The sequence below is a fragment of the Haliotis asinina genome, chromosome 4 (assembly GCF_037392515.1).
Source record: "Haliotis asinina isolate JCU_RB_2024 chromosome 4, JCU_Hal_asi_v2, whole genome shotgun sequence".
Taxonomy (NCBI): domain Eukaryota; kingdom Metazoa; phylum Mollusca; class Gastropoda; order Lepetellida; family Haliotidae; genus Haliotis; species Haliotis asinina.
The window spans coordinates 8,401,432-8,427,226 of NC_090283.1; the positions used below are offsets into that span (position 1 = coordinate 8,401,432).

The 25,795-nt window shown below is 39.3% G+C and overlaps 2 protein-coding genes across 4 annotated transcripts; both read right to left on the bottom strand.

The window, feature by feature from the left end:
- Nucleotides 1-6,638: 6,638 nt before the first annotated feature.
- Nucleotides 6,639-13,062, bottom strand: LOC137282180 (uncharacterized). Of its 3 annotated transcripts, none has more exons than XM_067813910.1 (7): nucleotides 13,018-13,062; nucleotides 12,723-12,793; nucleotides 11,325-11,499; nucleotides 10,105-10,229; nucleotides 8,760-8,856; nucleotides 7,536-7,667; nucleotides 6,639-6,810 (listed from the first exon to the last, which is right to left on the bottom strand). In XM_067813910.1, exons 2-7 carry the CDS (start codon nucleotides 12,760-12,762, stop codon nucleotides 6,804-6,806), a joined length of 576 nt encoding a protein of 191 aa, XP_067670011.1. In that variant the 5' UTR covers nucleotides 12,763-12,793; nucleotides 13,018-13,062; the 3' UTR covers nucleotides 6,639-6,803. The 3 variants fall into 3 exon arrangements, with proteins under 3 accessions (XP_067670011.1, XP_067670012.1, XP_067670013.1); XM_067813911.1 differs by lacking the exon at nucleotides 13,018-13,062 and adding an exon at nucleotides 12,985-13,003; XM_067813912.1 differs by lacking the exon at nucleotides 13,018-13,062 and adding an exon at nucleotides 12,948-12,966.
- Nucleotides 13,063-15,512: 2,450 nt separating this feature from the next.
- LOC137282514 (uncharacterized) lies at nucleotides 15,513-20,686 on the bottom strand. The gene is made up of 5 exons (XM_067814268.1): nucleotides 20,558-20,686; nucleotides 19,120-19,244; nucleotides 18,627-18,723; nucleotides 18,031-18,162; nucleotides 15,513-15,680 (listed from the first exon to the last, which is right to left on the bottom strand). The coding sequence occupies exons 1-5, from the start codon at nucleotides 20,614-20,616 to the stop codon at nucleotides 15,674-15,676; spliced, it is 420 nt and encodes a 139-aa protein (XP_067670369.1). The 5' UTR covers nucleotides 20,617-20,686; the 3' UTR covers nucleotides 15,513-15,673.
- Nucleotides 20,687-25,795: the final 5,109 nt, after the last annotated feature.

Here is a 25,795-nt window from a genome sequence, read left to right on the forward strand (position 1 = left end):
AGCGAGTGCGTTAATATTTAACGTCACACCGGCAATATCTCAGCCAGATCGTGACGAAAACAGTTTACACAATACGAAATGAAAACATCGTGAAGCGTTAAACATGTGGACGATGGACAGTAAAAAGACAAGAGGATCACACATATGAACACGAAACCTGCATACAAACCGTAAACAGTGCAATTAAAGAAGACAATACAATATAAAACAAGCGCTATAGATCGCCAACAACTACATCACCATACTAGGGAGCAAGGGGACTTACAATACCTTTTCTACCTGTATGGACCCTATTTGGATTAACTTTTACATCATTCCTTCAGCGGCCGGCGGTTGTAGGCAACGTTAGCCATAAATAAAATCTAAAAAAATCCCACGCTTCAAATCCTGGTAAGTTTGACATTTTCTTTGAGAGTGGTGGGCTTCCTCAGAACGATAATAACTTTACAATACTTTAACCTCCCTTGCGGGTACAACCACCAACCATCAGAGTTATTTAAACTTCTGATCATAAACTATTGATTTATTTACAAATCCGTTAACATATATAGTGACGCATCCTGAAACTCGAGCTATCCTGAGAGCCGATGATCTCTAGCTGGTGTGTTAGTCGTTTCTGACCTGAAAGGTCACATGTACTTTTTCCTCCTTGTTTGAAAATAATGAAAATAACAGTTATATTCAGTTTGGCTCAAAAGCGGACAGATGAATTGCGAGCTATCCTAAGAGCTGATGATCTCTAGCTGGTGTGTTAGTCGTTTCTGACCTGAAAGGTCACATGTACTTTTTCCTCCTTGTGTGAAAATAATGAAAATAACAGTTATATTCAGTTTGGCTCAAAAGCGGACAGATGAATTGCAATGTAACGCGAAAACTCATAAGCATAACTTACTCAATGAAACGCTGATCACAATCAAAATTTCGGGACAACTCTCTAAGGTTTTTGCAGATTTTTTGTCTTAAAAATGAAAAAAAGTTGTTTAACAAGCTGACATTACAATATTGACACAGTTCACTGTTTATTACGAGGGAGGATTGCAGAGAAAAGCACGGCCAGCCAGTGCCGAGGAAAAATATGTATTCATTAACCTGTGCTGTCTCCATGCTTTCTCGTACACCTGGCTGTCTATTTCTCTGCACTCTTCCCTCACACCAAATAGAGAAATTTGTCAATATGTTAATGATAGTTTGTGAAACAACGTTTATATTTTAAGGACAAATATTCTGCAAAACTCTTACAGAGATGATTTGTTTAATTGGCATTACTAGAAGCTGGTAAGTGATAAGAGGGTAAGATTCTTTATGGATAACAACTTCTTTATTGCATATGATGCGACGTTTCGGTATGGATCCTTATACCTTTGTCAAGCAAGAGTGACTTGACAACGGTATAAGGATCCATACCGAAACGTCGCATCATATGCAATAAAGAAGTTGTTATCCATAAAGAATCTTACCCTCTTCTCACAGAGATGTTATGTTATGAGTATGATCGGCGTTTCATTGAGTATGTTATGTTTATTAGTTTCGAGCTAGACTGTAATGATTCACATCATAATATAAGGTCTGTGCCTACTTGGGAACAGACGTTGTCCAAATCATAGCACAATGGAAATAACATAGCCACTAGACCGTCGATGGAAAGTACCAAACGTATAATGGGATCCATGCTCTTTTCTGATATAAATATTATCCAATGTAAGGCATGTCATGCTGGTAATCTGAACGTTGACTTTTAATAGGACCCTAACATTCCATAACAATAATTATGTACTAAAATTGGATCAACACAATAATAAGGTAATAATACCAGCTGACACAGATGCCTTTCATCATGATGCTCCTGAACAAAGATGGACTAATAATATATTATACGGAGCTTAGGTGCACGCTTAGCAGTCATAGAAATCATGCTACAATTATGTCCAACATGTTTTTAACGAGAAATCGTGGTGTCCAAAAGCTCGTATTATTAAAGGCGAAACGCGCGTTTCAAAGCTCATACATTGCAATTGACAGTATTATTTTTACCCATTTCAAAAGTTCATTTTATGGTCAAATCGGTTTTCTAAGCTCGGTTCATTTGTGGAATGTATGCTGCACTCGAAAGTATTCACAATGTCAAACAGTTGACAAAAATACTCTGCAGCTGTTACACATATAGACCTGTAAAAATACGAGGTTATAATTATTGATCTTCAGTAACCCATGCCTGTTGTATGAGGGATCAGACTCTGCTGACCTGGTTGTCATTATATCCCTTGTGCTTAGATCAACACTCTTGCTGTTCATCATGAGATTGCCTTGTTCAGATTTGATTATTTACAGTCCACCGCAACACGGCTGGCCAAACAACCACGTTTACCATGTAGAAAACTGAGACAATATGGTAGATCCTGAGGATAGACCGGTTCAAGAAAGTTAGGTCCCCAAATGTGAGGTATTCCTAAGGGTTTGACCCACCAGTGTTAGTTGTTATAAAGAGTTAGGCCCACTGACGCGAGGTGCTATAAAGGATTGGGGTGAGTATTATGAGGTGTTCCACATGCGCTGGTTCACAAATGGTGAAACAGACTAAGACACGGTAATTGCACTTATACAAAAGTGTGTAGGTGTTTGTCCGTTTGTGTGATCTTAATAACAGTTGCCTCAGTGCGCAATAGCATTTGATTACACGATGCCATTTAGAAAGTGGTGAAATGCAACATATGTCATATTTAGGATTTCACTCTCTCAGTAAAGTACAAATTCTAGTACTTTTTTGGTTGAGTCCCATCCGGGATTCGAACCCACACCATCAGAGTCAGGCACCTAATCGCCAGCAGACTCAACCAAAAAAGTACTAGAATTCGTACTTTACTGAGAAAGCGAGTGAGTGAGTTAATATTTAACGTCACATCGGCAATATTTCAGCCATATCGTGACGAGAACATTTCGATATTGAAATGAAATATGTATACACTATAAACACCTGTCGTCAAAGGACAGTAAAACAACTAGAATATCACAGTTGCAATTAAAACTAATGTGGAGAGTTAAAACAAATACCACTATTTGGACAATACAATATAAAATACGGGCTGTAGATCGCCAACAACTGAAGGTAGATCACCATACAAGGCACCATGGGAACTTAGAATACCTTTGCTACCTGCATGGACCCCAGATGGATTTACACCATCCCCTCAGCCATTGGCGATTATACTGAACGTTAACCATTATTGCAAACAACAAATATATTACGATTAAAAGTTTGGTCGTACTAAATTTACATAGAATGTTTTGGACTTACGTACCCTCTCAGGAGGACAATAATTTTACAATATTTCAACCCCCCTCAAGGGCACAGCCACTAACAATCTCAGTTATTAATCTAGACTACCAATAATAAAATATTTATCTATTTACAATTCTGATAACAAATCCAATTCTTTTAAAAATGCAATAGTTAAATGAGAGCTGGTATTAGTAAACAGATTCTTCATGGTTCGTGAATTAAAATACTGATCCCTTGTGATGGCATACTCATTCTTGCATCACAAGAGATGCAGAACGGAGGATCCTCACCTTTCAAAAGGTATTCATGTGTATATCGTGTATGGCCAATACGACATCGCCGCAAAATGACCTCTTCAAATCTAGACTGACAACCCAAGTGGGTATAACCAATATAAGGTTTCATTGCATGTAAGTTATTTACACCCACTTGGGTGTCCCACTTCTTCTGCATCAGATCACGGATATACGATCTAATGGTAGCTTTATAATCAGTGTAGGGAATAAGAAGTGGTGTCACAGATTTGTTGAGTGCTGCCTTAGCAGCGAGATCGGCCATTGCGTTACCAGAAGTGCCTAAGTGGCTGGGAAACCACCAAAAGACGATGTCGTATTGGCCAGTAGCAAGATTATTATACAATTCAATAATTGCAATTAAAAGTGGATGTTTACAAGAAATATTTTTAATAGCCTGAAGGCAAGAAAGAGAGTCGGAATAGATTATATACTGTATATGTTCAGGGTGTCTTGGAATATATTTAAGAGCCGTTAGTATGGCGTTAGCTTCAGCTGTAAAAATAGAACTGTTGTCTGGTAATCTAGAAGACATTATTTACTGAGAAAGTGAAATCCTAAATATGACATATGTTGCATTTGACCACTTTCTAAATGGTATCGTGTAATCATAGCTTTCGGCCGTGGGAGCCGTGCCTTCACACTTATCAGAGGGGTACACAAAATACGCAGTCTAGACTACCAGTTGTCCGACTTTCCTTTTTTTGTGGACGTCGCGGTGGCTGAGCGGGTTAGGCGGCTGTCTTTGTGTGCTGGCGATTAGGTGCCTGACTCTGAGGGTGCGGGTTCGAAACCCGGAAGGAACTCAACCAAAAAACAGTACTAGAATTTGTACTTTACTGAGAAAGTGAAATTCTAAATATGACATATGTTACAATAGCCTTTATCTGAATAATACTCTGTCTTACTATTCCGCAATAGCCTTCGTCTTAAAAATACACATTCTCTATCGTAATAATACGTGACAGCATCTTTGTCTAAATAATCCACAATGACCTTTGTCTTTGAACCCTCACACTTTCCATATCCACGTTGACGCTCAATAAAATGTGAAGGGAAGGTGGGGACAAGATAATAGAACATGTATCAATGAGAATATTAGTTTCCTAAGAATCTCACCATGTCATCGAGCCCGACCATACGATCCGGTTAAGTTGCCGCCTACAACAAGTATGGGTTGCTGAAAACCAATTCCAACCAATTCTACTTCTTTACGGGTCTTGGTTCCAGGCGAGAATCCTGAGTCCTGGTAGATTAATATATTGACAGCAAGAAGAAATAGTATTCAGTGAATTAGTTTTAGACGTATATTGTTAGATTCGAAAGTGTCTACTAATGTACTTAAGGTAGGGGACCATCAGCTTTAATGCCAACACCAAGTACTAGATCAAGCATAGGTGTTGACTACAAAAGTTCTGTGTAGGTACAGTGGTGTCTGTACGCGTAACACTGGACCTGATGGTGTGTGAGCGTCGCGGGCATTCACAACCCCAAATATGCATCGGATGCGTTTCTGCGGTTCGCTCATTACCTGTGGGCAACTGGAATGTTGCAAATCATTCATGGCCACCTCCTGGTATTCCGAGACGAACCCAGTACAATCTGGGTTTCATATTGGCGTAGGGACCAATAACTCTGTCCATAGGTGGTGGGTAGAATGGGTCCATGCACATAGCAAAAGTAATGTAAGTGTCCATAGTCCCTACTGTGGTGATCTACCTTCAGTTGGTGGCAATCCACAGCCCATTTAGCCCATATTGTATTGTCCTCTGTAGTTAAACTGTTTTAGATTTCATTACTAGTCCTAAATGGATATCTTTGATATACAAATGCCTTTACTTTTCTTCTTCAATGGGGTTTTCGTTTCTAATTTTCTTGATCTACAATGTAATTTTTACTTTTCTCTTCCTGGTATGGCTGCAAAATTGTCGATGTGAAGATAAATATTAACTCACTCACTCACTCATAGGTGCTACAATCAATATATTTACTTTTGGAAAATTATTAGTACTTATAAACAGTTGTTCACTTTTGTTTCCAACTGTGCCTTTCAAAATACAGTTTAACGATAGCACATGGGATTATTGTCTATGAATAGGCAACAGCGGAGGCTGCCTAAACCGATTGCCTTATTATTCCGTAACCTCAATATGGCCGGAAGCGCACGTAATATCTCAAAAGTACACCCTAAAATTTCACAAAGGAATACATAATCCCTATAATGCACATACGTATCTGAATGTCGCACCGATCATGCCATTATCATGGCTATACATATGTATCAATGTTACCCAGGCAGTCACAAAACGTCAACCAATTTCAGGAATTTGGATTATTTTGATCAAAGTATGAAGGTAATGGTAATATGGGCGTGTTTCGAACCTCCCACGGGCAAGGTTACCTTACATGGGCCACACAAGTGAGTCCACTGTCACTCATAAATGCTTGATGAGACCTATGTGCGGTGGAGTACGATCTTCATCACACACGGTGCTTCAACCATCGTAACTCTAGGTGTATTTGACCCGTGAAGATCCAGGTAAGAGCTGGTGTTCAGTAACACAAGTTTGTCGTTAGAGACGACTATAGGAATCGAATGGTAAGGCTCGGTCACTTGCCTTCGTTGCTAAATGTCATAATGCATGTTCAAGCTGTTGATAGTTAGACTGTCTTGTCTATATTCGATAAATTACAGAGAAACCGTTATTCCGGAACATTGCTGTGGCGTACAACTAAACTTACTAACTGTGTTTGATGTTTCACCAACCTCCGGGCATTCGGTATGGCCTACATTACGCATCACGTGTTCATTAAGGATCCATTGTGTCGCTAGAATCGTATTATAATAACCAATTAGAAAGTGGATAGGAATTTCATGGCATGAAAATGCAGGACATCGATCGCGAACTTCATTACGTCGACGTACCATCGGCATCTCTGCATATCGTTCAACATAACTGTCCACCATCAAAGTATATACGTGTCCAGTCAGTACAAGAGTCATTTGTTCAAGAAGAAAATTGACAATCAAACAGGAAAGGATATTTTCCACTCACAAGAAACTTTCGTAGATTTTGGGGAAGGTTTTATTTTGCAAAGAGACAGGTGCCTATATGGTACTCTACCATTGCCAAATGTTCTGGGTTGACTTGTGTTATTCGTGTCAGTGGACGTGTCTACACAAATCTGTCAAGACAACCGGGACGTTTTGTGGAGCAGGAACCATTCATGATTCAGAATCTGAAAAAAACAAACAAAAACACTCACTGAAATATCAGGCGTAAATGAACATTAAAATGGAACACTGATGCCATTCAAAATCAAGTGGATCGTCTCTTAGTGACCCGTCTTTTAAAAAACGACGTCTGAATTCACGTTCTTGTAGTTTTGTCAAGAAAAATATTGCACTTCCCAACTTCGAGAAGCATGTCAATGAAATTCATTTCAGCGTCTCATAGCACACAAACCAACAGAATTAGGCCTGAATAAGGTACACATACCACGGCTTGAAACGAACACATGACGATGCAACAAAAAATTAGAGTTTGCTAGTCTAGTGAAAACATGTACCTGTATTTCCTATTGTCCAAGTGTCCCTAGTATGGTGATCTACCTTCAGTTGATGGCGATTTATAGCCAGACTTGTACATTGTACTGTCCAATTAGTGCTACTAGTTTTAACTTTCAATGCTAGTTTTAAATTCTAACTTTGATATTCTAGTTGTTTTACTGTCCGTCGTCGACATGTTTTTTGGGTTTTTTTTGTTTTTAATATGCATACATTTCCTTTTCTGCGTCAAGTATGTTCTCTTCACGACATAGCTGCAATACTGCCGATGTGACGTTACGTATGAACCCACACAGTGACTCTTATTGTCAAAGTAACGTGCCCAAGTTTGTCATTTCTGTCCTGTGAAGCAAACTTTTGTACACTTGACTACTTCCAGTGCCGTCGTGCAACTTACACGTAGTAAATACAGTTGTCTCCCATTAAGGGTTCGAACTCAATGGCAGCCAGGCCCCGTAGAATAGATGCTATTCGGGCGGAACACTCACTTCCTTCTCGGAGGTTGTTTTCAATACAAACAGGTTCTTCACTGAAAAGGAGATAATTTCGTATTAATCCACTTCTATACTACAATCACATGCATCACTTCTGACCCGGCTATGCACGCATTTCTCCTTGATGTGAGCAAATCATATGAAAGCATGCACGAAAATAACGAAAACGAGATTATTAACAGACGTTGTCACTCTCGATTTACTCACTCCACGAACAAGGAACATTCCCTAGCCGGTGCTCCCTTTGCTAAGAACTACTGTATGGGCTCTGCTCTATCAAAGTCGATGCTGTGACGCATACGCCACCGTGCGTATATCTTATTCAAAACCCTATTGGCAAAAGCCAAAAAGCACACATAAACAACCAAACAAAAAAACCCAAACAAACCCAAACTACAACACACAAACAAACAAATAAAAAGAACAACAAAAAAACCAAACATTTTTCTGATAAGAACAATAGTGAGTGGAATCCAAGCCCGGGACTTCGACGTGACGAGTGAAAGCTTTGCCACTGGACTACACCATCACCCCAACAAGTACAGTGACTCTCGTTCTGCCCTTGATAGTTCTCACTTGACGTAGCCCCACCGAGCTACTAACGTCATCTTGTTTCAATTTCAAGTTATTCACTCGCCACTTGTCGTAATTAGTTTTAGGTATTCTTCATTTCCAGATGATCGGTTAGGCTAGTGAATGGCAAGTGAATGTTTTCGTATTGAACGTTTCAAGTGCTCAACGTTATAAAATATCCACACAAACCCGCCGAGGTACTTCTTAATGGGACTCCAGTAACGCATCACAGTCATGTCATTGTTTTTGTGGAGGATATCTGGCTCACATTCCCTGAAGTGAAGGCTGTCATTCCATTGCCTGCAATGCTAAAGACCTAAATGGGGCAAGCGTATATTTTGTCATTCAGAAAATCTTCTGTCTTGTTTGAACACCTTTTAAACCTATCAAAATTATATACAGAGGTAGAATAAACGTAAATCTACCGCGGATGTTATCCTTAGCAAACGACATCGTGAGTCGCCTGCCTGGTTCCATCTAATATTTGTTTTTCTGCATGATCAAGTCGAGCTATCTTTAAGGGTTGAATAGAACAAAGTGACAATCCGTCTCACCGACATCTCCTTTCATAATCTGTGGTATCCACGTGACAATTACGTCTGGCCTCCACTGGGGCACCGCTGCTGAGACAGGTTTCCGACTGGATGAAGGCTTAAAACATAATGCAGGAAAAGAATCGCAATGTAGATTACATACCATGGTGTGTCCATCCAAATTCTGATAAAACTAACCAACACACCCGTAGTAGGAACGGTGCTGTTAGTCATACGTAAGGAAGACTTATTCACAAAGAACAATAGCAAACTGAGGACACAAATATAGGTGGAGGTGAAAATAATTGTAACTGGAAAGACAAAGGAACAGTGGGAACAATATAAGTTATTATGAGTATTCTTCTTATTATTATTATTCTTTACATAGCGCACATATCCAAGCAAGGAGTGCAATGTTCCTTTGAACACTGGATGTTAATCTCTTTGTGTCACATTACATTAACAATATCAACAACACGGGGACCATGCAAACGGACATTTGCGAAAGTTACGAACATCTATTTGTTGTAGATATTTGAAAAAAAAGCATTTTCTGTGCTGGTAGATTCCCATGTCAACTCATTATCGAAGTGCCAACTAATTGGTATATCTGAGACTTTATGGTGACATATTTCTAAGCCATATTTCTGTTTCTGTCTAATTTCAACAATACACATTATGTGCTTTTCATGGTTTCTTGACAATTGTGCGCTACCGATTTACGATTTATGTGCGAATGTCCCGTTAAATTAAAAAAAACCAACATTTTCACATTTTCCAGATTGTCTTTTGATAACTTGGATTTACAAATATGTTTGGAATAGTCTGTTGAATTAACCGTTGCCTTACTCTTACTTGTATCGCTTTCCATACTTTACGTCAGATAGGAAAGATATCAGTATCTAAAGGTTTCAGTCTATGATGTCCCGATTTCTCATTGGATTCTTACATGTTTTTTTTTGTTTGTTTGATTGTTTGTTTGTTTTTGTTTTGTTTTTTTTTGTTGCAAAAAAGCTTTCGATTTTGGTACATGCTGGCATAATTTTGTAGCCTAAAAATGTCCAGCTGTTTCCTATGTCGATCATCCTGATATATTTTACATCCATCCCAAAGTTCACCTGTCTTTCAACGCACAGAGTGACAGTAGGCTTAATTACTGAATCTTAATCAACTCATTCACTCACTCACTCCAAAATAGGACCGAAACAAAATCTAAAAATATTATACGTTCTTACTTGCTAAATTAGTGTGTCTTTCTTTAAATGTATTTGGCAATATTGTTTATGTGAAAATGCCTCTTGCATGATTATTTGTTGATGACATGATACATGGGTCAGTTTTAATGATATGTGTCTATGAACCCTACCTTCTTTATTGGTGCAGATACGGCTGTAAGCGCTGGCAAAGACCGTGATATCAGTGTCCGTGCTACTGACGCACATGTCCGACGCCTCGATACTCAATTGTCTGTTCCTTTCAAGTGTCGCAGATCTGAAAAAATGAGTCTTTATTTATTGCTGTATACAGATTCTAATATTACACATAAGTCTTCCTGTGACCCAGACGGGTCAACATGTGATGCTCCTCTTCACATCAGGGTCGCTGTCCCCATAACATGCAGCTGGGACTGCAGTTGGAAACGTTGTCGATCCCACCAAGAACTGTTCTCAGGATCATTGCTAACTAACTACCCTTGTCTTATTCATGTGTTGTCGCATCAACATCATCAACATCATAACATAATCAACATTTCATATTTACAATATGAGACCAAATAACACTTGAGGGACACCCGTGGGATGTATAATCTACCTATCTATCTACCTATCTATCTATCTATCTATCTATCTATCTCTATGTGACTTGCCCTGGGCATCAAACGGAAAGCCCTCTTTTTCACTTTTCAGATGAAATTCGACACAGCAGTTCAACTTTGCACACTGCTTTGGACGTTCAGAGGACCTTCACTTGCAACCTGAGTCTCCGCTGATTTCACATGACACATTTTGCTTGTAGCACATTTTTGGACCGTCCCACAGCACAGATCAATCCAGAAAATCAACATTAACATTCTTGGATGGTCAAGTATAATCACGATTGGCTTGTGTATAAAACATATGGAACATCGATACCATAGTTTGCAAAGGGATGGTTGTACACATAAGTACAAAGGTCAGAACTAGACTCTACTTTTATCAAACCACATCACAATGCTCTTGAAATTGCATTTAACCAGCTTGACTTTTCAAATACGCCTTTCACAAACCATAATTACTGCATAAAACCCGACAAAATGACATGACCTTAAGGAACAGTATTGTATGAAGGTTCATTTCGTTGTATCAGTAGGTAACATTTTGGTGACTAGTTTCATTTTGTGAAACACTGAGTTGGGATAGCGGAGCAGGACATGCTGTATAACGAATACAAGATCAAACAAATAACCAAAGCAGCAATTACGATCCCAGGATCATGTGATGTCAAAATGGTGGATTATTTCAAACACTATGGAACTCTCTCTTGTGACAATATTATTCACGTCATGGAAAGAGAAACTATCAGCAACATGACAACACTTCAGCTTACGAGCAGTCAAGATTCAAGGCGCCGTTGGTAACCAAAGAGTTGAGACCGTCGCCTCGCATAATTTCCCTCATAACGGTGAGGTTGCCCAGGGCCTGCCGCTCCAGATCCGCACACCGAGCCCAGTCTCTAGGAGGAACCCAGTCTCTTTTCTGTAGGTGTCGCGATGTTACTGCAACTACACACCAAGCTTAGGTGTCAACAACATACTTCACTCTACACATTTCACAGCAAACATGGCCAGTTGGCATTCATACGTCAACACTTTGTAAAGTGAAACAACTGGCGTCAATTCCATCGGATCAACATTTGAAGGATGAGATATTGTGTGGTTGTATACCGCTTTGGGTAATATTCCTGGACGGTCCTGAATAGTGAGAAGCGACGTGAACATGTTTGACATGCAAATCACGGCGTGTCAGCTCAGTGTGGTTGGAAGACTTACAGTGATGCAACCTTCGGAGTTATAAACCCTCGAAAGTCCATATCACAACTACGATAACCGGGAAGAATGACGCTATTTACTATTCAAAGAAGTTGTATTGTGTGATTCAGATGCATAGCCTATGGTAATGGTGTTGTGTTTTGATACTATTAACTAGACTGCCTGAAACGGGAAAAGCATTCATATTTGTATATATCACAGAAACACGCTTGACGAAATATAGAGAACGATGTACAAAACGATCTGCACGATCTGCTTGTACATACTTATATACACATTTGACCGTTTAGGCTAAACAAAAATAAGTGAAATGTTTTTCGAGCATCGGCGCGACAGCTTTATGTGTGCGCGTGGCAATTTTTGTATTGCCATTTGAAAAAAAATACTTTTGACTTGGCCGCGTCCCTATCATCCATTTATCCACTACAAGAATGAGTGTTTGTAAGAGTGTCACTGAATCTACAACTTATTAACATGTGCTAAACTTTGAATTCCAAGCTGTATTTCTGAGAGAGAAAAGAAAATGAGTTCCTCCCGCGTCGCTCTTTTTCCTATGAATAGTTACAAAAAGTCCCACCCTTTTGAAACATTTAATATATATTTTTTTATTTTATGTAACCTTACATTTGGAAATTGGAGCTGAAGAAAACATTGCTAACGTTAGCAGGACTCAAACTATGAAAAACTGAAAACACAATAACGATGCCCTTATTTGATACTAACCATGTCTGGTTGAAATTTTATTAGTGGCCATTAAATATGGGCATATACATTCATAACGGTGTTTTTTTTTAAGTCTTTGTCTGCGTGGAACATGGTTTACCACTATTGTCAAAACTGCACAGTTTAGCCGAAGATTTTCACATGGACACGTAAAAATAGCAAGGCTCGAGCAAGTCACATAAGATTTGACTTTGCCTGCATGTTAAAAGCTAAAGAAAGTGAAACGAACCTACCCGTGATAGACAGCAGGATGAGGACTCGTGGAAGAGTCATGGCTGGTACAGAAGCACTTCTTGTTCCCGGCCTGAAATATGACAATATGGTTAGTCGGAGCTCTCACAGACAGAGAAAACAGTCACACAGGAACGTAACACCGCTCGTGTATGTTAACAAAGTACCGACATCTTGTATTTATGTACCATGAACACATTTTAGTCAATATTAAAGCATAATCTAACAGTTATCGTATCCGTGGGACTTCTACGTGTCAATTACCCTATTGGAAATTAGGAGCAGGATAAAACATACCCTGCTGGTTACAAACCCGATGACATGACATGTAATGACACGTCCTGAAACACAAGCTGGAGCGGGGTCGGATGACATTTAGCTGGGATGAAAGGTCACCTGTGGCCTTTTACATAATGTGAAAATCATTAATTTTGAATTATAGCTGAGGCGTGGGTACCAGCAAAGAAATGTAGACTGTGTTATGACACACCGCAACACTCCACTCAGTGTCTTGATTCATCGTATTCATTGCAAAACAGTTTGTTTTTGCTATACAGTGTTGCTGTTCAAACCAAGTACAAGGCAGTGATGTCCTTGCCGTCATAGTTAAGCGACAGACTGTCTGAGTTAGGATTTACATCGCATTTAGCAATGTTCTAGCAACATCACGGTGGGGGACACCAGAAGTGAGTTTCACACGTGGTAACCATATCGGGAATCGAACCCGGGCCTTCGGCGTGATGAGCGAACGCTTTAACCACTTGACCACCCCACCAGCCCATATTTAGGCGAGGAGTCAAATGCGGTATGTAAATTCCTAGGACAGTCTTGACCTATTTAGCACAATCTCGTCCAGCATATCGTTAATTTTCCAGCTAATTTATTTTCTGAATTTATTTCAAATGATACGTGGCATAAATTTAACCATTAGTTTCACTCAGAATATAATGCCTTTACCTATTTTGGGAATATATATTGTTCAGATTGTGGCTCAAGGGAAATAATATAGCTGCTATTCGACCTTCGATAAAACGTACCAAACGTATAATGGGATCCATGCTATTTTTTTCGTCATAATTCTTCTCCGATGTAAAACATATCGTGCTGGTAATCTGAACGTTGACTTTTAATATGACATTAACATTATACAGCAAGAATTATGTACTAAAATCGGATTTATATGATAATAAGATAATATACCAACTGACATAATGGCCCTTCGTTATGACCCTCTTAAACATAACTGGATCAGTAATATAGTATACGGAGCTTTAGGTGCACTCTTCGTGTTCATACAAATCATGTTACTATTATCTCCAACGAGTTTTTAACAAAAGGATTATGGTGTCCATTATTGAAGCGTGCATAAAAGTTGATATTATGTAAAAGAAAACTATTATTTAACACATTTCAAAGGTTTATTTTATCGGGGTAGCGTTAAATATTAACTCACTCACTCACTCACTCATTCACTCACTTTATTGGTGTCGAATCCTTGTTTAAGACAAGTGCATCTGTGGAATGTATGTAGCACTCGAAACTATTCAAATATCAAATAGTTGACAGAAAGACCTGTGAAAATCCGAGTTATAACTGATCTTCAATACGCATGTTGTAAGAGAGATCAGACCCTGCTGATCTGGCTGGCACATGTCATCGTATCCCACTTTCGTGATCGATACTCCTGCTGTTGATCAAGGTATTGTCTGGTCCAGATTTGATTATTTTACAGACCGCAGCAATACAGCTGGCCAGGCAACCACGCTTACCATGTAGATTAATGTGACAATATGGTAGATCTTGAGGACTGGTCCCTAATGCGAGGTATTCCTAAACGTTAGACCCACTAGTGTGAAGTTACATAAAAGCATAAGCCCACTGATGCGAAGTGTTATAAACGGTTAGGCCCACTAATGTGGCGTCAAATGGATTAGGCCCACTAACACGAGGCGTCAAATAGATTAGGCCCACTAACACGAGGCGTCAAAATGGATTAGGCCCACTAACAGGAGGCGTCAAATGGATTAGGCCCACTAACACGAGGCGTCAAATGGATTAGGCCCACTAACACGAGGCGTCAAATGGATTAGGCCCACTAACACGAGGCGTTAAAATGGATTAGGCCCACTAACAAGAGGCGTCAAATGGATTAGACCCACTAATGTGAGGTAATCCACAAGGGTTGGTACACGAATGTTGATGAAACAGGGTATAGTATTGGCTTCTCGATACTTGCACTTACACAGAAAGGTGCAGGTGTTTCTGCGTTTAGTTTGGTCTAAATAATACACAGTAACAGGTAAGACTCAATTTGGGGATGGACCCTCCTAGTCATAGCACAACGCCAGATTTAAACGGTCACTATAATCATGGTGATCACCGTGCTGTTGGCACTGAGCACGACAGCTGGCCCAACCACATATGATGCAATTTACACAAACGGCAATACTAGGACTCAGAATGATCGACAAGATAGGAACAGCCAATGATTGATGATGAAAGCCAGTTCATTTATATATATATATATATATATATATATATATATATATATATATATATATATATATATATATATATATATATATATATATATACATACACACACACACACATACATACATACATACATACATACATACATACATATATATATATATATATATATATATATATATATATATATATATATATATATATATATATATATATATAAACCTATCGCGTTAATGCAAAAGTCATATCTTAATGAAGAGAAATGACAACCATTGTGGATATATCAATATAGTTGGGGATGAAATCGTTTTATTTAATGAACGAGGAACATAATACCGTCACAATGTATGTTAAGCAACCGATTTTGAATGTCCTGTGTTGACCTGTGTTCATCGAGATGGTAAGCGTGTACAGAAGGCAGCCGGGACGTTTCCAGAAAAAAATAGGGACCACTCGTAATTTAGAATCTGAAAACATAAAATAGACATTGTAAAATATCAGGGGTAAAATGAAGTGGAACACCGATGTAATTTGTGGTAGTCTGACAATGTGTCAGTGTAATATCGAAAACGTATATTCTGCATCTGTGTTGTCATCTTTAATAATGACATCTGCCCGAACTGTATATTGTTCGGATTTGCATGTGTCATTCATGTGTTATGTGTTATTATATATATGCATGTGAAAACGCATTGCAACGTTTATCTTCATTGTAACATATTAGTCCACGAGCCAGATGAGATTTGACTGCTAAATTGAGGGGCTAACAGTCACTATGATTTTCATATAGCATATGTTATGCAGTGTATGAAATCACGTGATGTACACCTCCCATGTCCAGTTAAATGCGCTTTTGCCGCCCATTTTTAAAGATCGCGCCATTTTCTTGAATTCAACAATTTGTTTACAAAAAGTTTGCTACACCTGAACAGTAAACAATAGACATATATCTGTGGGCTGAAAAATGTTTAGTATTTTCAGTTTCACACAATTTGATATGTAGTTTGTGAGGGTTCAGTGTGATTGAAGAATTGGGGAAAATGTAAGATACAATTTTCCCCTAATCATGCAGATATTTTGTTATTTTCTGTGGAAAATAATGACCACTTAGAGAAGGCCTTAAACAATTTAGAAAGCCTTCGTCTCTAAATATATAGTTGGTTCCATGCAATATTCCAATTTAAATTTAAAAAAAAACTACACATTTAATCAGGTTTATTCAATAAATGCCATCCGCTCAAAAACATGACCATCATCTTTGAAAACAATGACCTATGTCAAACTGTAAGCTTGAAATATTTTGATATTGGGATAAAATACGTGCAGTATTGAATTTCACACATTATACATCTAACTTCAAGGATTTGTGTAAAGCATTTGATAATAAATGTTTATTAACAGACATAAGAATAAGTTATGTTATATACATACATGTATGTTAGAACATATTTCTGTACATTACATTCGAACGTTATGTTTAGAGAGTTTATCAGAATAACATTATCAAGATTCTGTCTCCAAGTTTAAATCTTCATGTTGTTCAACTGATTGTGCTTCCGTCCAAATGTCTTTCTCGAATACCAAATATTCACAAAATCAAAACATGTGGTATCAGTCAATGAGATGATATGTTTGTATTGAAATACTTCATGAGTCTTGAGGTTTACAATGTAATGAGACTTACACATTAATTTTAATGATGTCTTGCTCATTGTCATGGGTGGGTACAGGCTATCATCGTTGTCATTTTCAGTGTTGTCATCATCATCATCATCATCATCATCATCATCATCGTTATCAGTATTGTGACAGTTATTACAATCTACCATATCGGAACAGTCTAACAACTTGCCAGCTTCGGAACATTTCATACCATTCAAAGCACATGCATTACGCAATGGTCGACAGCTATCGACAGCTGGTTCGTGTCAAGAAAATGGGGGCTATCTTTAAAAATGACCACCACAGACACAGTTAGCTGGACATTGGAGGTGTACATCACGTAATTTCATAAACTACATACCTTAAGCTATATGAAAATCATAGTGACTGTTTGCCCCTCAATTTAGCAGTCAAATCTCATCTGGCTCGTGGACCAATATGTTACAATGAAGATAAACGTTGCAATACGTTTTCACATGTATAATAACACATAACACATGAATGACACATGCAAATCCAAACAATGTACATTTGGAACAGGTGTCATTATTAAAGACGACAACATAAATGCAGAATATACGTTTTCGATATTACACTGACACATTGTCAGACTATCGACAAATTACATCGGTGTTTCTCTGTCAACTCCATAGTTTCAAGGTCTTACGATTGGACTGTATGAGGTAAAAACTACATCCAACAAGGAACGTTCATACAAAATAACCTGGACATATATAAACCTAGACATATGTGTCCTAGGTTTGTCTCCTTCTGGTGTGATTCTGCAAAGAGCGGATGATGTACGTTCGAAAATATGTAGTTGTCATTGTGTAAGTCACGTGGTCAGAAGTTTCTTTTCTAATTCAAATATAACCCTACGTAGTCGAGAGGGTTTACTTGTGAAAATATGCATTTTCCATTGTGCATTGATAAATTTCAGGATTGCATAGGTAGAATATGGCAGAGATACTATAGTGTGGTGCGCATCATCACAGTTCATCATGTAAGATTGCTTGAATTGCCTATGTCTTTCCAATCGCACGCAGATGGGCAGTTTCAGTCTCCAGCTGTCCACGTGGACCAACCCAATCTGAGCAAGTTAATTGATTTAGATATAATTACGTCACCCATTGCTGACGTAGTGTTGCAACTTACGCCCGGTAAATGCAGTCTTCGCCCATGGTGACGCTGAAGTCGAGGGCAGCCATGTCTCGTAGAACAGACGCTATTCGTTTGGAACATCCATTTCTTCCGCGAAGACTATTTTCAACACAATCAGGCTCTTCGCTGAAAAAAAGAATAATTGTTTGATTTACTTCACGTCGCATGACATCCCAACTTTACAGTTGTGGACGATAAGTGAACGAGTTTCTTTTTTAAAACAACACAGTAGTTGATACTATGATCCTAGAAATCTCCCCTCAAAATTCTAAATCCCTGCTTGAAGCAAGACTGGATGTTTTCATGTTCAGGGCATCTTTCATTCCACTGGAGCTCCTTTTAAATTTAAAAGGAACACTTTACTTCCCGAGCGAACTCACTTACCAACTCAAACTGATCAACAGTCATAAAAACATCATTTTTCACAACTGTGTGGAGAGATAAAAGCCTTTTTCAGACAAACCATCTAATGAGTTTATCTTCCAAGAAACCATATTGCCTGCGTGATTCCATCTGATATCTGTTTCGCTGGGTGGTCAAGACTATTTATTGTCTGGGGTTGAACAGAACAAGGTGACACTACGTCTTACCGGCATCTCCTTTCATAATCTGTTGTCTCGATGTTACATCTGCGTCTGGCCTCTACTGCGGCACCGCTGTTGAGACAATCCTCGGACTGGATGAAGGCTTAAATACAACATAGGAAAGAATCGCCATGTAGATTATGTGCCATGACGTGTCAGTGCGGGGACTGCCGGTAACTATGAATCAGTGCACGTGTAGGAAAAATGTATGGGGATGCTTGTCACATGTGGTGACAGCCTTATTCACAAAAAGGGTATTGGACATCAAACCGTGGACGCCTTTTCTCAAATATTTACACATGAGTGTCTGAACTCAAAAGTAAGAAATTTAAAAAGGATCGGTGAAAACAACGTTTGATTACATAAAGATATTTGTATTACCAAAATAACCTGCTGTGCTATTGAATATTTTGTATTTTCTGGGTTGTCGGTTGAAATTTATGAACATCCATGGAAGTATTTTGTTGTCGTTGGTAACGTGATACCTGACCTTCCATACCTTGTTGGTTGTTGCAGATGTGGCTGTAGACGCTGGTGAAGATAGACACATCCGGGTCCGTTCTACTCACGCACATGAACCAAACGCGATCTTCCAAAGCTCTGTTTCCTTCCAGTGTTGCAGATCTGACAATAGTGATTGTTACAAAAATGATATTATTTTTTTATTAAAGCGTTATTATTATGTACCAATTTGAGTGCTTAGAGGCAGAGGCTTCTGGGGATCCTGGAACAGTCAGAAAGATAAGGACCATCATCCAGTCAGTGTTCTTGACCACTTCACATGCAGTTGATGTCGCAATTGTCGTGCCCACCAAGAACTATTACCAGCGTATGTACAATACTAACACTACTGTTTCTTCGTTTTCTTTGAGGCTCATGCGATTACATCTCGAAATATTTCAAAGTTGTCTTATTTAATAAGGCCACGTAAGTACTTTTAATCGTACCATCTGAGTGTATGGGCAAGTGGCATATTGTGTCTTAATATAACGTGTTTGTGCCAACGGTGAACATTATATCATAATCTAGCCAATTTACAATTTATGAGTACATGTTGGTAAAACACCAAACATCGCCGGTGGGAAGTGGCTAGCCCTGAGCAATGTAAAGAAAGTCCTGTGTTTCATTTTTCGAGTCAGCCTAATTCCTCGAGCGTGCCACAGCAGGGTTGTTGAGCACTTAGTGTTGTGGGCTTTCAAACAGTCTAAGTAAACCTATCCTCAATACTTTTTGTTACACTCCACTACTGAGACTCAGCGGTGGAGTGTAACGAAATACACTGAGACTAAATTTACTTAGACCGGGCTTTCAAACAACCTTAATTTGGTAAATGTTTTTATTTTCTTTCGTAGGAAAAGCAGGGAGTAATCTAGTTACAGATATGGATAAGTTTCAGAACTTGAGTACCCTTTACGGTCAGAATGCCAGTCATCAGTATGTGACAGGTGTATCCTAGTTATTGGGCTGGTGGTGAGAGAGCAAAGCAACAGTGACATAATATATCACATTAACTGAATCTGCGAGTAAGCAATCCGTCCACTTTGCTATGACCTGTATTCTCGTTTCACAATCAAAAGCTGAGTGATGAAGACTGCACTGAGCCAGCTACTGTCAGACGTCTCATATCTATTGTTTCTATAACATATACGTATGGGATAGAACCAAGACACTGATCTGTCTTTACGAAACAGTATTTGCTGAAGTTACTCTCTTTGCAATTGGTGGTTTATTCTATAACAGTGGTGGTGGCGGTTGGGGGTAAGTTGTGTGGTGGAAAACGCAGAATGGCCGCATTAACAGAAGATCAAACAATTAAACAATTGCAATTTTAGGAGAGAGCCAAGATAGTCTCTATCCCTTTTGGGAATACACACGACCAAATTCATTACTTCCACGGTGCAAGAAATAAACAGCAACGTCACAACATTTCAACTTACGAGCAGTCTATATTCAAGGTGCCATCAGTAACCAAAGTGTTGAGACCGTCCCCATGCATTATTTGTCTGATAACGGTGAGGTTGTTTATCGCCTTCTGCTCAAGCTGTAAGCACTGGGCCCAGTGTCTGGGAGCTACATAGTCTCTCTTCTGTAGGTGTCGCGATGCTGCTGCAACTACACAAAACGCATAGGAGTAGCAATTTTAGGAGAGAGCCAAGATAGTCTTTATCCCTTTTGGGAATACACACGACCAAATTCATTACTTCCACGGTGCAAGAAATAAACAGCAACGTCACAACATTTCAACTTACGAGCAGTCTATATTCAAGGTGCCATCAGTAACCAAAGTGTTGAGACCGTCCCCATGCATTATTTGTCTGATAACGGTGAGGTTGTTTATCGCCTTCTGCTCAAGCTGTAAGCACTGGGCCCAGTGTCTGGGAGCTACATAGTCTCTCTTCTGTAGGTGTCGCGATGCTGCTGCAACTACACAAAACGCATAGGAGTAGCAATTTTAGGAGAGAGCCAAGATAGTCTTTATCCCTTTTGGGAATACACACGACCAAATTCATTACTTCCACGGTGCAAGAAATAAACAGCAACGTCACAACATTTCAACTTACGAGCAGTCTATATTCAAGGTGCCATCAGTAACCAAAGTGTTGAGACCGTCCCCATGCATTATTTGTCTGATAACGGTGAGGTTGTTTATCGCCTTCTGCTCAAGCTGTAAGCACTGGGCCCAGTGTCTGGGAGCTACATAGTCTCTCTTCTGTAGGTGTCGCGATGCTGCTGCAACTACACAAAACGCATAGGAGTAGCAATTTTAGGAGAGAGCCAAGATAGTCTTTATCCCTTTTGGGAATACACACGACCAAATTCATTACTTCCACGGTGCAAGAAATAAACAGCAACGTCACAACATTTCAACTTACGAGCAGTCTATATTCAAGGTGCTTTCAGTAACCAAAGTGTTGAGACCGTCCCCATGCATTATTTGTCTGATAACGGTGAGGTTGTTTATCGCCTTCTGCTCAAGCTGTAAGCACTGGGCCCAGTGTCTGGGAGCTACATAGTCTCTCTTCTGTAGGTGTCGCGATGCTGCTGCAACTACACAAAACGCATAGAAGTAAAATAAACTACAATACCCGGGATTAATCATGAGCTCGGCGCCCAAGCTGGATATAATGAAATATGTAACAGTAAATGCTGGGAAGAGTTGATTGCATGTAACTGTACATCATGTGATGTTTTGCCAATGTTCATGCAAAAATTTATAAGAACTTAATTTGTGGTGTTTAACTGTTGGCTGGATAAAATCGAAATCCGTATGACTTGAAACGTTTTTTAAGAGATATGGTGTCGAAAGCCAGCTCAGAAATTCACGACCATGTGCGTCCAACTGTGTGGTTGACGACGACGCATAGACGACACAGTATTTGCCAGGAACATGCGGAATATTGTTCCATGTCTGAACCAACACATGTCCCATTTTAGCTCAAATCAAATGAACTGACTACATGGTGCCACAAATGATACGACAGTGTGGAATTTATTCACTAGATCAGCCGAATGTGGTTAACGTCACGTCACAAGTGCACACCAAATCTCCCATGTTCCCATTGTGTTGAATACATCTCCATGGGTGTGAGATCTATGGACGCCAAGATATACGGCCACTTTATTTAGTGGTATTCCCAGCATACACACGGGGCGGGGACAATGATTTTCTCTAAGACATGGCACGACGAACGCGCAGTTTGGGCTGAATTTCAATGTTTTCCACAACATTCAGAAACAAAAGAACAATCATCCGTTCTTCTCTTTTCAATTGCAGGTGTGTAAACTTCAGGTATAAAAAACATGCACAAAGTAATTCATATGATGCACAGTTACCTTTTCCCGTGAATATGCACATGCACATATCTGAAAGTATTCACTTAGGAAATGTAAAGAAAGCATTACTTAGTGGTTCAGACATAACTGGGGCGGTGGTATAGCCCCGTGGGTGAAGCCTTCGCTCGTAACACCGAAGACCCGGGTTTGATTCCCCATATGGCTACAATACGTAAAGAACCTTTCTAGTGTTCCCCGTCGTGAACAATACCCACTCACCCCTGACGTCATTAGCTTCAACTCACTCGCCAAACATGTGAACAACTGAATACGCAGTTTTTATAATTTTTTTTATTTCTTGCTGTTTATTTCATACATTGGACGGCGCAAGACATGTGTATATCTTCTTGGACACAGAGGATTTCTGTATCTGCAAACGTGGACGTCGACCTAGTTTTCACACGGCCATGTATGAAATATAACAGTATGGTTTGTCGCGGTTCTCACAGACAGAGTAAACCTATCAGTTGCACAGGGACGTAACACCACTTAAACTGTGGCGCAAACAGAACACAAAGTACCGACATCCTGTGCTTATTTACCGTGCGCACATTTAGTATCAAAACATAACTTGACAGTTATTGTATTTGGGGATGTGTAGAGTTATTGGTCTTTTTGTGATATGGTGTAAGAGCTGAATAAAACAAATAACCTGCTGGTAACAAATGCCGAGAATGTGACCTTTCACGCAGCCCCCTGGAACACCGGCTGGTCTGCAGGCAGAGGGCCACTAGCGTCAAAATCACTGGAGGTGTTCAGTCGTTCCCCACTCGAAAGGTCTTGTTGCATTTTTCTTTCTCGTGTATCTGTGTGAAAAACAGGGAAATAGAAATTTTAGGTGATGCGTGCAAAGCAAAAAAGAAAGAAGAAAGTGTTTGGAACACGTACCGCAACACCTCAGCTAATAGCGTTACGGGACTGGCCATAAGCCTTGAATACACACCAGCGTAAATTACTGAACGACAGGCAGGAGATCACAAACATGTCCGAAGGGCGCATTATCCGACATAATCCCAAATCCGACTAACACAGACACCGTTTTACCTCAAAACGTGTTGAAGAACAGACCAGAATTATGTGTTCGGTATTTTTATTCCGTTTTAAGATATGTCAGTGACATTTATTGTATTGCTGCGTTGTAATTAATCTGTGCTCAGTTTTCTGATATTTAAAATTCCATAGAGAGCAGTAATGTGCCTATTGTCACATTAAAAGGAAAAAGTCAAATGTAATGTGGATATTATAATGATTTCATCCAGGGGGTAATGGAATATACAAGTTATACTTGACATATAGAGGACAGGCGACATTATTTTCGCCTGAGTATCTTGCATGTGTCTATACTGGAAGGTCTAATTAGAGTTGCTGATAGCTGAACATTGTTGTCACCGACGTTGTTCTTTTTACCTCACCATTTTAAAAAAAATTTGGTTTGTACCTCAATTGTAAGTGTCCTGTAGCTGAATATGTATTGCCACTCATCTCTGGTCCGCGGTTGTAATTGTTTTACCCTGATTTGTATTGATTTGTAAGTATGGTTAATTCTATAAATTTAATATAGAAAACACATATCTGTGTGGGTTGTTGTTCATTCTAAATTATTTCACTTGCAGTTATCTGAGTTAACTAATGTTTGAATGGGGATATCGACACACAGAAGTATTCAGCTAAGTTCTGTAACTGAAATTTGAATGGTTTGTGGAAAAACAGTGATGATGACTCAGGTGACATAGCCGTCACAACACAAGGGGTGTATTGGCATAATGAATGTCAGTGCACCAGTGACATGTTTGTCATGTTAGAGATGTGTGTTTCCTGCTTACGAATGCATACATCAGCATGACTGCAATCACAGGATTATTGGATGGAGACACTGCGACACTCTGACGCAGCTGGAATATTCGTCGGGTGCGGCGTTACAACAAATTAAGCTGGCAAATCTGAAATATAGTTTAAGACTGCCGTTAAGCCAAACCACCTCAGTCAGCGTCATTACATAGTGAAATTACACAGATAATGATTTTTGGATTATCTGCATTGAGTTGGAATAATCATTGAATCATAGCATTTGATAGTAAATCATTTGGCATATGCGAGATAATCCAATCCTAAATAATCCAAATTGTAACACAAGGGAAATAATGTGTCTAAGAGACAGTCGATAACCCATATTCCATATACAATGTGAACCATATTTTTATGTCTTCAGATTTGATATTGTCAAAATGTCATACTAGCAATCGGAACGCTGACTGGGGTATATTGACGTAAAACTGCATAGCAAGAATTATGTACTAAAACGGAAATAACTTCACAGATGATAAAATGAACAGACACGGCGACATGTAGACCACAATGGCCGTTTGCTACGATTACTCTTACACATTGCTTGGCTAAAAATTGGTGTAATATGCATTACGAACGTATAATGCATGGACACCCTGTTGCAAAACTCCATGCCTCCGAGCAAAATACATAACTCTCTATGTTCGTTACGACAATCCAACAGTTGACAGTTCCCCCAGATATTACTGGTGTTGCAAAAGTCCGTATTGCTGAAGATACAGTCAGGCCTCGTTAATCCGAATAATGCCGTTCTTAATCACAAATGTTCGGATAGTGAAACGTTCGGTTTGCTGAAACAAGTCAAGCACACTTCAAAAGTCAAGCACGCTTCAAAAGTCATAAATCATTGCACAAAATACATTCACACTCCTGTAAACAAACCACCTAGAAGTGTTTGTGTTGCAATTTTGTAAACCTGTGCATAAAGCTGAAACGAACACACATTGGCTGTGTTCAGCGTGGCAGTATTGTGTGTGCTTATTCGACTTGTTCCACAGACTTTTGTCCACTCAAGTAAAACTGACATAAACATCGTGTACAAGGTTATTGTATTTATACCGAACAGTGCTCGTGTGTGTGTGTGTGTGTGTGTGTGTGTGTGTGAGAGAGAGAGAGAGAGAGAGAGAGAGAGAGAGAGAATGTTTGTTGTAATATTCCTACCACAATGAGATGATATATCTAATACATTAGACCTATCGACAAGAGACCTGTTCTGACGTATCCTGGTTGATCCAGAGTCCCAGGCGCGATAACAGCAAGGATCATGTTTAAGGCATTCGGGCATAACACCAACGGGGACGAACCCTTATACATCCTATCTCCATTCTTACACTAGACTACTGAAACGATGAATAATATAAGTCTTGGGGTTTCTGTCATACAGCAGTCATCAATATTTACCATTTTGCCGTACTTCTGATAGATAATCAAACCTTATGACTAATCGCCAGCATACAAAGTCAGCCGCGTAATCTACCGCGACTTTCACAAAAATG